This window comes from Malania oleifera, chromosome 4, assembly GCF_029873635.1.
Source record: "Malania oleifera isolate guangnan ecotype guangnan chromosome 4, ASM2987363v1, whole genome shotgun sequence".
Lineage (NCBI taxonomy): Eukaryota > Viridiplantae > Streptophyta > Magnoliopsida > Santalales > Ximeniaceae > Malania > Malania oleifera.
Genome location: NC_080420.1, coordinates 73,566,167 through 73,581,666, shown reverse-complemented (window position 1 = coordinate 73,581,666; position 15,500 = coordinate 73,566,167). Strand labels below are relative to the sequence as shown.

General features: G+C 36.5%; 1 protein-coding gene and 1 long non-coding RNA gene across 2 annotated transcripts in view; one reads left to right on the top strand and one right to left on the bottom strand.

Moving 5' to 3' along the window:
* Positions 1-6,181: 6,181 nt before the first annotated feature.
* LOC131153134 (uncharacterized) lies at positions 6,182-13,011 on the top strand. The gene is made up of 3 exons (XR_009136164.1): positions 6,182-6,293; positions 8,692-8,768; positions 12,404-13,011. It is a non-coding gene; the product is annotated as an uncharacterized LOC131153134 (long non-coding RNA).
* The window catches only part of LOC131153133 (protein TOM THREE HOMOLOG 1), a 29,182-nt gene continuing 20,715 nt past the window's right edge, over positions 7,034-15,500 (bottom strand). Inside the window, exons 8-11 of the mRNA XM_058105212.1 lie at positions 8,654-8,717; positions 8,512-8,565; positions 8,062-8,139; positions 7,034-7,596 (exon numbers count right to left, since the gene is read on the bottom strand). Coding sequence (XP_057961195.1) covers positions 7,504-7,596; positions 8,062-8,139; positions 8,512-8,565; positions 8,654-8,717 — 289 coding nt within the window. The 3' untranslated portion in view covers positions 7,034-7,503. The remainder of the gene's footprint in view (positions 7,597-8,061; positions 8,140-8,511; positions 8,566-8,653; positions 8,718-15,500) is intronic.

Sequence of the window (15,500 nt, the reverse complement as noted above, 5' to 3'; positions counted from 1 at the left end):
CAGCTGGTCAAACAGATCATCTATACGAGGCAACGGGTACCAGTTCTTCACGGTTACCTTGTTGACCTCACGATAATCAATGCACATTCACATCGACCTGTCCTTCTTCCTAGTGAACAATACTGGAGCTCCCCAAGGCGAAGCACTAGGTTGGATAAAGCCCTTATCCAGTAGTTCCTGCAACTACTCCTTCAATTCTCTAAGTTTAGCTAGAGCCATCTGGTATAAAGCTTTAGAAATCAATGCCTTGCCTAGCAGCAATTTAATAGCGAACTCCACCTCCCAATCAGGAGGTAAACCGAGTAAGTCTTCGAGGAATACATCCAAAAATTCATTAACCACTCAGATATCTTAAAGTTTCAGGTCATCCCGAGGTGGTTCCTTCACACAAGTTATGTACCCCTGACAACCGTCCAAGAGTAACCTTCTCATCTGTATAGTTGATAGAATATGTGGTGTCGAACGCACACACGATCCCACAAACTCATACTCCCACTCCCCAGGAGGTCTGAACACTACTACCTTCCTACGATAATCAATCATTGCATAGCTAGAGAATAACCAATTCATCCCCAGTATGATGTCAAATCCACACATGTCGTACACCACCAGGTTCCCCGGTAGCAGCCTTCCCTGAATAACCACTGGGTAGTTTTCCAACATCTTACTACAAATCGTTACACTCCCAATTGGTGTAGTGATAGAAAACCACTCATCCATCACTTAGGTTTCAACCCCACACAGTTTCACAAAACTAGCAGATATAAACGAATAGGTTGCTCCCGAATCAAATAAAACAACAGCTCTATTTGAAAGTAATAACATGGTACCTGTCACCACGTTTCCCGCATGTTCCGCATCTGTTGGAGTAAGAGAGTACACTCTCGCCTGAGCCGTGTTTGCCTGATAGTTTCCCCGAGGCATCTAATTACTTCTACATTTCTGGCTCTATGCAGGCATATCACTCCTTTATGCTTGACAATTTCGAGATATGTGGTCCGGTTTGCCACAGTTGTAGCAGTTACCCCAAAATAGCTGGCATTCACCATCGTGCCATTTACAGCACCTGGTGCATAATGTGAAGCACGGATCCCCCTGAGAATCCTGCCGTTCAGTATTTTGGCGATAACCCGAACTATAGTTATTCTTCTTCTTCCACTGTCCCTGTCGAGGACTAGTTTGAGAACCAAAAGATACTGGCCTCTTCCTCTGTTCCTGAACCACCTCATCCCCCTGGAGGTCAGCCTCAACTATGGTGGCTTTATACACCAGAACATAAAACTCTCGAATCTATAGCATACCCACAAGCCTATGGATGTCCTTCCTTAAACCCTTCTCAAACTGCTGAGTCTTCTCATACTCGTTCGAGACCAAATAAAGCTCGAAACAAGATAACTCAATATATCTGGCATCATATCTCTGCACCGTCAGGGTTCCTTGAGTCGGGCTCAAGAACTCATCAGCCTTGGGGTCACGAGTGGAAACCTGGAAGTATCTCTCAAAAAATACCTCCTTAAAGCGACTCCAAGTCATACTAGATGGACCTGCTCTCTGCTTCTCAAACAGACTCACAGTCATCCACCATCTTTCCACTTCTCCTGCCAGCTAAAAGGTAGAATAAAAAACCTTTTTCTGGTCAGTGCAATGCAGAACTTTCAATATCTTCTCGGTCTTCTACACCCAGTTTTTTACTACTATCGGATCGGGTCCTCCCATAAACATCGGAGGGTGTAGGCGGGTGAATCTCTCTATGGTGCAACTCGTAGTAGTAGGAGAGTGCTCACGTCTCTTAACACTCCGCCCAATCTCTCAGATAACCTGCCTCGTCAAACCCTAAGGCACAGAAAGAGACTCATCACTCGCAATCCCCTCGGAACCACTATCCAATTTGTTATCCTTGGGCTCCATTCTGAAAATAAGGTAGGATTCGGTTAGAATTCCTACATCATACACAGTTAACACAATCATTGAAATCTAATCATGTCAACTACAACTCTCATAGGTCCAAGTCTGTCCTACCACACCGACACGAAACCGTCAATGGTTTGCCGTGATTTTACTGAAATTGTCATTCCAGGAAAAACACAGAACACCGCCAATGAGTCCTCATCTAGCAACAAAACAACCCTAGACCTACTCTACCCATTTCCTACATCCTATACTCTAGTATGTAGACATAGCTACACCTAACCAAGTTTACATGACCTAACAACCTAGTTAGCTCTAATACCAAGCTGCCACGTCCCAAACCCGCAAATGGACCCCCAAGTGTGATTTTAGTAACCTAACCTATCTTTGTATCATTTAAAGCATACATGATACTACACTAAATGAGGGTCCAACCCCGTGGGGTACACGTACACCCTATACACATTCACATACATATCCATACACATCAAATATGTAGCGAAAATGTTCTCTCTATACATAGATCATACCATACCACGTACCATACCAGAGTCCATACATAACCAGAACCTACATTCCAAAATACCATACATACCCCGGGTGTCTACATAACCAAATAATGACAAGCCAGTTACCAAAATCCGTACTTACATAAATACTCTACGTAGCTAACCACGCTCCCGAACGCTAGGATGCTAGTTTCGGCTACCTGAAGGACCTGAAAAACATTTGGATATTCGGGGTGAGACACCTCTCAGTAAGGAAAAAAGCAGGTCATATCAGTGTGTGGCATACAATTTTTATTTTGACATAAAACATAACACAATACAATTCCAGTATTTTCACAATCCAGTTCCAGTACATACGATACCAAACATACGGTCAGTGTTGTCACACTTCAGCACCCGATATCCTGCAATAACCAAAGCCACACAGCAATATCATGCTAATATGGTGTCCACTCACACCCATCAGTGACAAGCCAAAACAAACAGGCGATATTTCACACTCTCGGATATAGAGTTGAACACTCTCGCCCACGGTATTTAGCCGAGATATGGCGTTTTCCCACGGTAATTAGCTGAGACGTGGCAAAATTTCACAAAACCTAGAACAATTTTGGAACTCATGTTCCTATACCCATCAACGTACGGTAATTAGCCGCCCCTAACTGTTTTACAAAACCTGGAACATTTTGCATACAACATTTCATTCCACACTTATTTGAGCATACAACAATCATATCGTTTTCAATTCGAGAAATACAATTTAATGTAAATACAGGTATGGTCATCTCATTACTACAAATTTATACAACATACAATTTTCCAACAGAAATAGAGATGATACCCGAAACCCCCAAATTTTTCAAAAAACTGTAACCTGAAAATCTCGTATTTTCACTCGATAGATTTTCCCAAATAAGTAACCAAAACATATATATAATCGTAAACTACATGTTTACTGATTCCGATTTCAAAAATAACTGATATAAACTGAATCCCTTTACCTTTTCCCGAATACCACAAACCCGAACTCTACGGCTCCAAAACTACGAACCGAGACACCGAAACCTAAAAAATGAAGAACAATACTTCCTTACAATACTGTTCTCTACAGATCTACCGGAACGAAAATGAGATCGAACTCCTACCTTGATTTTGGGTCAAAACCCAAAAATCCTCGAAACGAATTTTCGATCCGCTATAAACATAGAGTTTCTCCTCCTAATCCACATGATAATGTTCAGATCGTTGATTTCGACAATAGATGGCTTGAAATCCTAGAGAGAGAGGGAGGATTCGAGTTCTAGAGAGAGAAAGAGAGGTTTTGAGGTTTCTTAGCAATGAAGCAACAAAATATCCTCTTTATAGACCCTTGACCCAATCCAATTCGTTGACGAGACGACACCTTCGTCGACGAATCATCTACACATTTCGTTGACAAACCGGTTCCTTCGACGACGAACCTTATTCCGATATTTTACAACTCGTTCGGTATCTCTTCGTCTACGATGCTCTGAATTTTGGCAACAAAGAGTATGAGAGCCTTCATCGACGAGAACAATGGCTTCATCGACGAAGCCTACTAATTTACCTTTTTACCCTTTCTCATTTATTTAATCTACATATCTTGAGTCGGGTTCTTACAAAACTAATTAGTATACATGCATGTGCATAATTATGAAATTGATTCGATTTAGATATGTCCATAATTATATAAATATGTAATTATAGTATGTATCAGCTATATCAATCATTTGAAATTAAACAACACAATTACATAGTTAATATAAAATTTTGAAAATACACGGACATGATTTTATAATCATGGGCTTCATTCGAATATGTACATAATGGTACAATTATGTACATACATAATGATTTGATTTGGTTTTCCAAACCAATTAATATGCATGCATGTATATAATTACGTATTTAGTTTAGTTTATATATGTCCTTAATTATATATAAAATTATAGTTTTAGTTAGACATATCATTTGAAATTAAAATTCATAATTGCATAATGAATTCTATAATTCAGATGTTTATGTACATAATTTTATAATATATTGATAGTTTGATTTGAATATCCAAGTAATTATGTAATTTTATGTTCATAATTTGTTTGTTTTTCTTATGAGTGTACATAATTATACAATTATGGATGTATGCAAACATGTACGTAATTACATAATTGGTTGTTAAGATGTGTCCGTAATTAAATAGATACATGCATAATTATAGTGTTGCTACAACCACCTTTTGAAATTAAACAATCTAATTTATTAATACAAAATCAAACTATAATTTAAAAATCTAAATACATAGTTTTCTAATTATGGCCACCCTGATCTATCTATATGTACGTAACTATAAAATTATGAGTATACACAATTGGTTGGATTGAATTATGAAAACCCATTAATATGCATACATGCATGTACATAACTACTAACTGGCTGGTTAAAATATGTCCGTAATTATGTAAACATATAATTATAGTGTTTACGACAACTACAATTTGAAATTGAACTATATAATTAATTGTGTCATTAAATCTGAATTCATAAATCTATATATAATTTTGCAATTGTGGACAGCTAGGCTCGAATATGTACATAATTATGTAATTATAAGTATACACAATTTATTGGGTTAATTACATTAGAGACTGGTTAAGATATGTTAGTAAATATATGTAGATACGTAATTATAGTATTGGCTAGCTACAACTATTATTTGAAATTAAATTATATAATTAATCACTTAATCAATATTATAATTTGAAAATTTATTCATAATTTTGTAATTATGGACATCTTGATTGAGATATGTATATAATTACGCAACTATGAAAATCAATTAAATGTGCATGCATGCCATGTAATTATGTAATTACGTACATATTTTTCGATTAGAGTAGTAAATCGAGTCACCTTCAAAAATAGTGGAAGATGTAACAATGATAATATTTGACGATTATTATAAGTTTCGCCTAATATTGAATAATTGGTCTCGTATGCTTTAAAGTTAAATGGATAAATGTGTTGACTCATGTATACATGGGTATGATCATAAATGGATAAAATATTTTATATAAATGGGTGATAAATGAATAATATATTTTGATCAATACCCATCCATTTAACACGTCTATATGCATGTAAGAAGACACACACTCATATCTTAATTCTTTTTTTTCTTTCTTTTTTTTCCGTTTTACGGTCTACATGACTAATCTCGCGCCCCTTGAAACCGACCCTACAACTCCAAAGGGAGGTAAATTTTAGGACTTAATTACCAAACCCTCATAATTTGATATCTTGATTCTTGGAGGTGCTAGTGGTGGCAAGGACTTAATTACTAAACCATCATATTTCAAAGTAAAATGAAATTCAAATATATAATATGTTTTAAAATATGTACATTTTAAATTTATGACCGTTAAATATTATCTATATTATAATTTTATAAATGCCACACGTGTATGTGTATGTGCATGTGCATGTGAGAAGACAAAATCATGTTCCCAAACGGAGGTTTTATATATATGAAAGAATCATTTTGGTAGAAAACATAAATTAACCTATCGTTCAAATCTTTAGTGAAATATGATGAGCAAACCTAATATTCAAAGGAAGAGAAAGGAACCAATTGAGACCAGTGGATGAAACGGTACGGAATCCACCTACTGGTCCGCCTTAACCACACCCATCTTCCACCCATTCATATCTCATATATATACATATATATATAAGGCAGTCATTCTAACATCTGCAATGATAAATGATTCTATCCTCCAAATTCAGCTCGTTCATTTCAGAATAAAAATCCTTTGACATGAAAGAAGCAGCTTCCGCCATATGAAACAGATGAACCAGGTATGTTCCTTCTTACCACCTCCTCTTCAAAATTCTCTTGTTTTTTGTTTTTTTAATTATATTTTTTTTGCTTTTTTTTCTTGTAATCGTTTGTAAGTGAAATATATAACTTGAATTTAAATTTTTGTCAACTTAATATAATTGTATATATTGAATTTAATCAAGCATATTTATACGAGTCCAACGAGCCTACTCTTGCATTTCAGCCTCGGCCAGGCAACTCTGCATTTTAAATACCAAACAAAATTTTCAAACAGTATTACTGCTTTTTTTTTTTTTTTTTGCCCTTTTTATCGGCCTACTCAATTATGATTCAATTAACAAAACCACAAACCCAAACTGCAAAACACAAAAATAACTTGAACAAATAAAACCCTGTTCTGCATTTATTTTTTTCAGTGGAAAAAACACATTTCTCAAACAATTCATATAATTCTTCCATACCACGGATCAACATAGGACAGGACGGATCTCTATAAAAACACCAAGGCCTGTTTGGACGTGAAAAACATTTAATGTTTTATTTCTAAGTTTTAAAGTAATTACAAGATTACCATATATTTTTTAATTTTCAGAAATTTATATCTAGAAAACAATTAAACTCTGATACAAATTTTAAAAATTTAAAAATAATGCAACATTCCTGCAATAATTTTTAAAAATAAAACTGAACAGGGCCTTAATTCTCCTAAACAGCAGAAGTCAAGCACCAATTGCCATTCGTACTCATGGATAAAGAATGAAATTAATGGCCAGACCACAAATCATAACGGAATTGGCCCAAACTAATTATTACACAAATAAACAAATTTTAAATCACGTTCTTGGGTCGATCACAAGTTCTGTAACACTATTTTTCACCACCACCACCCCCCACCCCCCCTCTAAAAAGGTGACAGGAGTAAAAGACAGGCGTACAAAGCGAAGATCATTCCGTTAAAAGAAGAATGCAACATATTTCACAATATACGGAAGGTCACATTTTCGACAACATCTACAAACCCCAGCTGAGAGAACACTGCCCCATTCATATTTCACGAGCAAAGCTTCTTTAGTCAATACAACAAATGGTCATTTTTCGTTATACATCTTCCTTGCCTTTTGTTCTTTATAAGACAAAAAGAGCATCTCAAAAGCCAACCCTCATCCAACACTACATTCTCAATAAGTCTCCTTCCCATCGTGACATTCGCTTTTTTTTTTTGTCATCTCATCGAATAGGATGATATTGTGTGATACCACGCTTCGGAGGCAATTTTCTCAAAATGAAAAGGACTAGAGAAGAAGGTAGTATCTCCACCAGCTGTAGGAAGACACAGGGAAAACACGTGAAAACATATCGCATTTTAAGTGCCAGAGATAAACAAACTGCAGGAATGCAAGATTATTCAGAATGGACAATAGAATGCCTCCAAGGGGGGCATTCAAAACCATTTGAGAATTTCCTTATGGCCTCTTAAGCTCTTAAGATTGAAAAGGAGTGGGAAGGGGTTAAGGGGCGAGGGGCACCACTATGTAGCTCAGGCACAATAGGCCTCCCACTGAACCAAAAACAGAGCAACATAGCAGATGCCAGATATTCCCTATTAAGAAAGAACTCAGTACAGATGGTATTGGGAAGAGGGAGTTGCCATCTAAGCAAACATCTGCCAACTAGTTATGGTGACCATCCTTTCCAGATATATTTTGGCATGGAACGCATGCCAAAATATTTTCACTAGATCACATGCCACCAAGCAACAAAATAAAATCATGAACAAATGCTTACCAGGTAGTATATGGAGTTTAAAATTGGATGATCCAAAACATCGAGGTCTGCAGCCTCGTCAAATGCATCAAAGCACATCTGTATCACGAGACAAATAAATAAATAATAGATTTATATCAGCTTCAAAAGAAACATCATGCAGCAGCAAAGGATTGCTTCTGCGCTTGAGCAACACTGTTGTAACTCTTATCACCACCAATTGCCCACTATAAATGCCTGAGATAAAACTGAAAAACAGCAGTAAAATAATCCCAACAATAACATTGTGGTTCAGCAACCTTGATCATGCAACAAACCAGAAACATACTAGTTTTATTCCCATATAGAGTTGATGTTGTATGATTTTACATTTTCTATTCATGTAAATTTGGTTGAATGTATGTAAAAGCTCAAAGCATTGTAATGCCAAATCTGGTAGATAAAAAGCGCACAGAATATGAGCTGACTTACCATGATGCATCTGACAAGGAAACAAGTAAAACATATTGTGGTGACATAGCCAACCTGACAAGAAAAATAACACAGGAAAAAAAATTAAAAAGAAAGCAAAATAGACATGTAGCATTTTTTTATTTTGACAAATATAAAACACCTCTTGCAACTTTTTACGTCTCCCTTTTGATTCAACAGGAAACCGCTGCAGCATCAGGAAGAGCCTGGCAAAAGTTAAAATTCAAAGAAAATGCATAAGGAATATTGCAGAATATGTAAGTTGGAGAATGAATATTTGAATGAGCATTCATTAGTATGCCATATTTATCTGCCAATCGTCCAAATCTAATGCAGAGATGGTCACAATTACTATACAGCAATTAGGAGAAATAGTTCACTGCAAATTATAAACACTAATTAACATGAGTTAATAATATCCTCCCATAATTGTGCAATGCGTGATCATGAGATTCTCACACCTAATTTCAGCATATTGCACCCACAGAAGAATCCTCCATCCCCTCTTTCCTTTTGACTGAAGATTAAAATTTAATGCTTACAGATAAGGGCCATCGTAACAAATGTTTCAAAATTTGTGCAACAGAAATAATTGAAAAACATGGCCAGTGTCATGCAAACTATAACCGTAAAACACTTTCTAGAATATTTTTAAAGGACCTTAAGCTTATTTTGTGAACTATTTTCATAGTACAAATAATTCATACAGCTTAGCTACTTCAGTTGAAAGAATATGCGCTCTGGCACAAGTACTTGAAGGACCTTAAGCTTATTTTGTGAACTATTTTCATAGTACAAATAATTCATACAGCTTAGCTACTTCAGTAGAAAGAATATGTGCCATGGCACAAGTACCTCTTATCTTCTTTCCTGCTCCTCTTTGATCAATACTTGAATATGTGGAAATTGTTTTATCTTCTCTCCTTTAATCACTCTTATGTGCAATTGATTGTTCTTCTCTCTTTTACTCACTCAAATAGGTGCCTAGGTGACTCAAACCATTAAAGACTCATAAATCATATATGGTCTTCTCCTTCCTCAAAGGTGAATGTGCCTCTTAGATTACAATTTCACCTAAAAGCTTAAGCTATTGGGTTGGGGCTACCAACGTATATCAAGCCTCAACACTCCCTCACACATGCAGAGTTAAAACAATGAGTAACACCCATATTAGGAACATGATAATTTTTTTGAAAAACTTACAATAAACATGGCCAACAAGACTCGAACCTACCTCCTAGCAACCATGGCTCTAATACTATGTTAGATTACCACTTCATCTAAAAGCTTAAACAGTTAGGTTGTGGGCTAACAATGTGACAGAATTTAGATATGGAGAGAGAATATAGGGAATTAGGAAGAAGAAGAAGAAGAAGAAGAAGAAATAGAGGTGAGAGAATTTGAAGAGAATGAGAGGAAGAGGAGGAAGGAAAGAGAAGAAAAACAGCAGAACCTACCGGAGAGAGGGGTGGGGGGGGGGGGGGGAGAGACAGGGAAACTACATCTGATTCAAACAATGACTGTACAATAACTTAGATGTCCAGCACTAATACCATTACTATTACTAACACATATTTACATAAAACGCCAAAAAAACAACTACAAAATAATCCCAAAGTAGCTAAATACACAAAATAAACCTAAATTAACCAAACTTCTAAAATAACCAGAAATATACAACAATGACAACAAGAAGAAGCAGCTTTAAGCCCTACTAGGTAGGGTCGGTCGCATGAATCCTTTTCTGCAAATTCACCCAATTGAGAGCATTTTCCTCCATTAGATTAAGGGCTAAAATGACCAAAAATATCCCAACCTAAAATAGAAGTCCAAGCTACCAAATACACATCTAAAGTTCTCCATCAAACTCCCCTTATTAGAGAAAACTCGACCTCAAGTTTTATAATGGCATAGTAGCTTCAACTCCATGTATGGGAACAAAGCCATAAATGTAGGCAAATCAGGAGGAGGCACGATTTTCATTACATCATCAATCACCATTGGAGAGTATCAAGATTCCTAGAAGATCCTCCAACTGCAAGTAGCATAGAAGGCTGCAATGTCTTCTAATAAAGTAACAAGTCCTCCAAACAAGGAAATAATTTAATATCCAAATCTATTGGCAGCTCAAGCAAATATGCATTTGGTCCACATTCTAGGATGGTGAACAAAGTTTCACCAGATTTGGTCAAGGAAAATGTAGAGGGAGAAAATACGAGGGATGGAGGCACAAGTTTAGTGAATTGAGGAAAAGTAATCTCAAGGAGATTTTCAACAATAGGTTCCATAATTAAAGAATTTTCAACAAACTCTGAGCAACCAATTGTTCCTCATTATTTGGGTAAGAAAATTGAGGTTGAAGAACAAGGTGATTGAAAAATATATCTATCTATCCTAGTAATTGGCAACTCATCTTGCTGTTCATTGCAAGCCTCAACAACCAAGTTTGGTGACAAATCAAGGTCCATCTCTAGCCTAGAGGCTCCAACAGTGCTTAGGGTCACTAAAGAACAAGTCCACTACCTCATTTTGAGAAGATTCATAACTCATATCCACAGAAGAATCAAAAAATTGAGCACTAGTTATATACAAATCATTTATGTAGTCATGATATTCTTCTAATATGCAACAATTTCGATGGGCACTTTTGATATCCTCGACAAGTTTTTTCTTGAACATCTTGGGTGGGCCTAGGACTACCTTGTGACCATTGAGAAGATTCATGACCCAATTCCACAGAACAATCAAAAAACTTAACGCTAGTAATATGCAAATCATTTTTGTAGTCATGATGCTCAATCACACAATGATTTGCACTGATGCTTCTGATACTTGATTGTTTATCCTCAATAATTTGATTTTTGTCTTGAACATCTTGGGAGTATCTAGGAATACCTCGTGACCATGGAGAAACTAATCTACACTGATCAAATTCTTCAAAATGGGAAGTGGGTTATGGGTTGGTAGCTGGAGAAATCTCTTGGCTTCCAAAGCCATATCGTAAGCCTTAAGAGTAGCGGGACGTTGCCAAACATTTATATACCTTCTAATTTCATCCCTCAACCCTTTCTCAAACAAAATTAACATTCTAGGTTCCTTATTAAGAGCACAACAACAAATGAGGTCTCTAAATTTAAGGAAATAATCGACGATGCCGACACTAGAAGAATATTGTCTAAGACTACACAGTTGGTCCAGTAATTGAGAATTGCCAGGAACCACATATACGGAACTAACTCATTTAAAAAATTATAATAATAAATAAAAAATAAAAACAGAGTGTAAATATGGACCAATGCAAATTCAGACAAATAACAAATAGATAAGCAACATTAAATCATTTTCTATGGAGCCCGAGTAGTGTAAGCTCAAACAATGTTACCAAATGTCCTTGCTCTAATTTTGTAGTTTCAAGATATTTTTTCAGATATTTCACTTCAATTTCTCGTAGATGCTCTAAGAAAACTCCATTAATAAATTTGGATAAGGGAACTGGCATGCTGAACTTATCCTCCAAAAATATGTATTTAACAAAGGAAGATGGATTCTTCAAACCAACATCAAAATCATTCAAAGGAAAAATAAATTATCGCAGTAAATCTCAGAACACAGCGGTTTGGGCCTCAATCTGAACACTGGCAAGCCATCAAAACTCGGAAAATTTTGTGTTGGCAGTCCAAGATCTGAAGCTAACTTCCTACTTTCTCAAGTTTCCACAAAATAAAAGCTCACAAAATGGAGAAAGTGAAGTCTGAATCCAGTGTTGGTGCTAAAATTATCCTCCAAAAATGTATCACAGGCTAACACTTGAATTCCTCCTAAATTGTGCTTCAAAATCTCAAGGAAAACCCAATTAATTGCGGGTGGAAACAATTTCTTGCAAATTTGACAGCAGAAGAAGACCCTGGCAGTTTCTCAGTCGCAGGTTGCCGGCATGTGGGGCGCATGCACAGCTGGCGAGGCTCCTCCAGCAATGGAACTCTGGCTGGTGGCAGATCAAGGGTTGGGAGTTGAATAGTGGTGTTTTGAGTCTCAACAGAGTATTGGCAGATCTGAGTTTTCAGAAGGGGGTCGACTGGAACACCTTCAAGTTGCATGTGGGCCCACACCCCCCATTTGGTTGAGGTGAAATTGCAGGAAGGTGTTTTTCGGTGGTGTCACTGTGTCAGTCTAAGATAGTGTAAGAGATGTTGAGAAATTATTGCTGGAAGTTGGAGTTTCAAACCAGTTACAAAACTGAAATTTTCTGGAAAGGTTGCTAGTGAACAGTGCTTGCAATTTCTGTACTGTGACTACTGTGGTGATTGTGTTTTTCTCTAATACCAATTCGATGTAGGACATGTGACATAATTTAAATATGAAGAGGGAATTTAGAAAATTAGGGAGAGAAGAAGAAGAAGAGCAGAACCTGCAGAGGGGGAGGGGGGAGAGAGAGAGGGAAACTGTAATCTGATTCAAACAATAACTGTACAATAACTTACATGTCCAGCACTTATACCACTACTACTACTAACACATATTTATATAAAAAAACCACAATAAAACAAGGAATTACAAAATAGCCCCAAAATAGTTAAATACACAATGAACCTAATATCCAAAAAAAACCCAACCCAAAATAAAAGTCCTAGCTACCAAATAAACATCTAAAGTTCTCCATTGGTGGTTCTCCACAATGTATTTCAAGCCTTAACAGTACACTTTACATTAAAATAATTATCATTAGTTTATGAGATACACTAGGCTTGATGATCCATTGAATAATGAGATACATGACTTAGATCAATGACCAAAGTGTAATTGAGTGACACATAAGTTTTGTTCATTGAGTGATTCTCAGCATGTTTTTGCAGCTATTTACTCAATTGCCTTTTTTAGGCCATACGTTCAACATTCCAAAGTTGAAGGGTTCCAATTTTTCTGATTGAAAGAAAGATCTCATCACAAAGGGATGCTTACTATGGAGTTAGATTTATGTCTCTGCACCTCAAAAACCAGGTCACACAAGTTTGGTTCATGAGAAAAAGTCTTTATGAAGGTTGGGAGCATTATAAGAGATTAAAACTTACAGTTATGAAGAGCGCAATTGCAAAAAATATTCTATGAAGAGCGCAATAACGAAAAATTATTCGCAACTCAATTTCCACATCCAAAAGGCAAGATAAATACTTTGTGTATGTCGAGAAACAATTCCAAGCTTCTAATAAGGCACTAGTAGGAACACATATGGCAACTTTGACAACTGAGAAGTATGACAGGCTTAGTGGAGTGCACATGCCAAGTATGGTATGTTCTATTATATAATCAGCCAAGTTTGGTAGTATTCCATCACCAAATCAAACATAAGAGTAAGGGAAGAGATGATCAAACAATTTCTGCACGTTTGAAGCTTGGTCAAAGAGCATGAAAGTAGATAGACACCCCTCCCCCTCCCCTTCCAACACACACACACACACACACACAAGGACCAAACAGAACAAAACAAGAAACAATAATAACATTACATTCATGGTGTAAAGTTACACCAACAATTTCATGCTCACCGTAGTGTTATCAACTTACCATAACAACCTGGTAATTTAAGCAACAGCTGAAAATATGGAAAGCATAACCAGTGCCACACAGATTAAATGTTCACAACCTCCCCATGCACCACCCCCACCCCCCAAAAAAGGAGGGAAAACAAACTAGTAACTACAACAATAATATCATCAAGGTCAAGATAACAAGTGCACAAAGAATATATCTTTTCAAAAATGGTGATAACTATTGCATGTCAGAGAAACAGAGGATTGAGCAAGGGAGAAACAAATAGGGGGGTGAGCTTTGGTAGAAATCGGGGACAATCTCCTTCCTCTAGAAAAGCCATGTTTAAGAAAGACGGTAACTATTGCACCGCATAAGGTAAAGATGATGAAAAGGAAATAAAAGAGAGAATTGAGAAAGATTATTGGAAACTATCTACTTCACTACCAACCCAAAAGAATGGAACAGCCTCACCACACTGGGGAATACAAAGTCTATCAAATATCAGCAGACAAAGCTAGTTGTAACATGCTTAAATGCATCTTAAAGCCTCATTTTTTAGGAATATAAACGAATCACTCTAGCTCCAGAAACTTACTAGCAGCAGATATTAACTTTTGGACACTATTTTTCTTCACACATGTTCTGCTTTTGCACTGGCCTTGTGCATTTGGTTGGGCTGCAGGAGTGTAACCCTAGAATCTTCAGTGAGCTAGTGGTATCTCGAGATTTGATCTTCAGGAGGGTTTTCTTTTATTGCTTCACTCTGCTACACCACTTTTGTCTTGTTTAGGACACTGTAGTTGGCTGATATGCAAAGCGATTGGAGGGATTTAATAAATTTTATTAGTTCATGAAAACATAATTTTGGTTTTTGGGACCCTCATTATACATTGCTAATGCAACAAAGAACAATTAAGATACAAGCAAGCCATGTTCCAGATAATCTTGCATGCTACTTAGAATTTCCACATAGTTATGGCCAAGGCAGGCGAGAATGCAAAGGAATATGCTGATGGCGAGAAAATACAAGACCGGTCAATAGACAGGCTATAGTTTAAGATCTATTTGAACTTACAGAGTGAGTTGATAAATCAAGGGCTATTTGCTTGTCAGGCATAGATGCACTGGTTTTGGTATTACAGAAACATTAATGTCGTAAAGGTCCATCTCTTAAATGTCTAGGTGAACAATCTAACTTTTGGCTCTTAAAAACATGGCATCAGTTTTTAAGCCAGCTAAAATATTGTTCGACTCTGTACTAGCTTCTTTTTTCCCCCTTCACCTATTTAATTTTTTTAAATGTAACTTGTAAATGAGATTGTATTAGTTCCTTTATCTGTTTCTGCAAGTAAAATAGTGTCCATTTGTCACAGCAGCCATACTAGTAAATTGCACCATGTATGTATTCACACTTTTCCTATTTCCTAGATCCAGATAATTTAATTAACCATATAATAAAA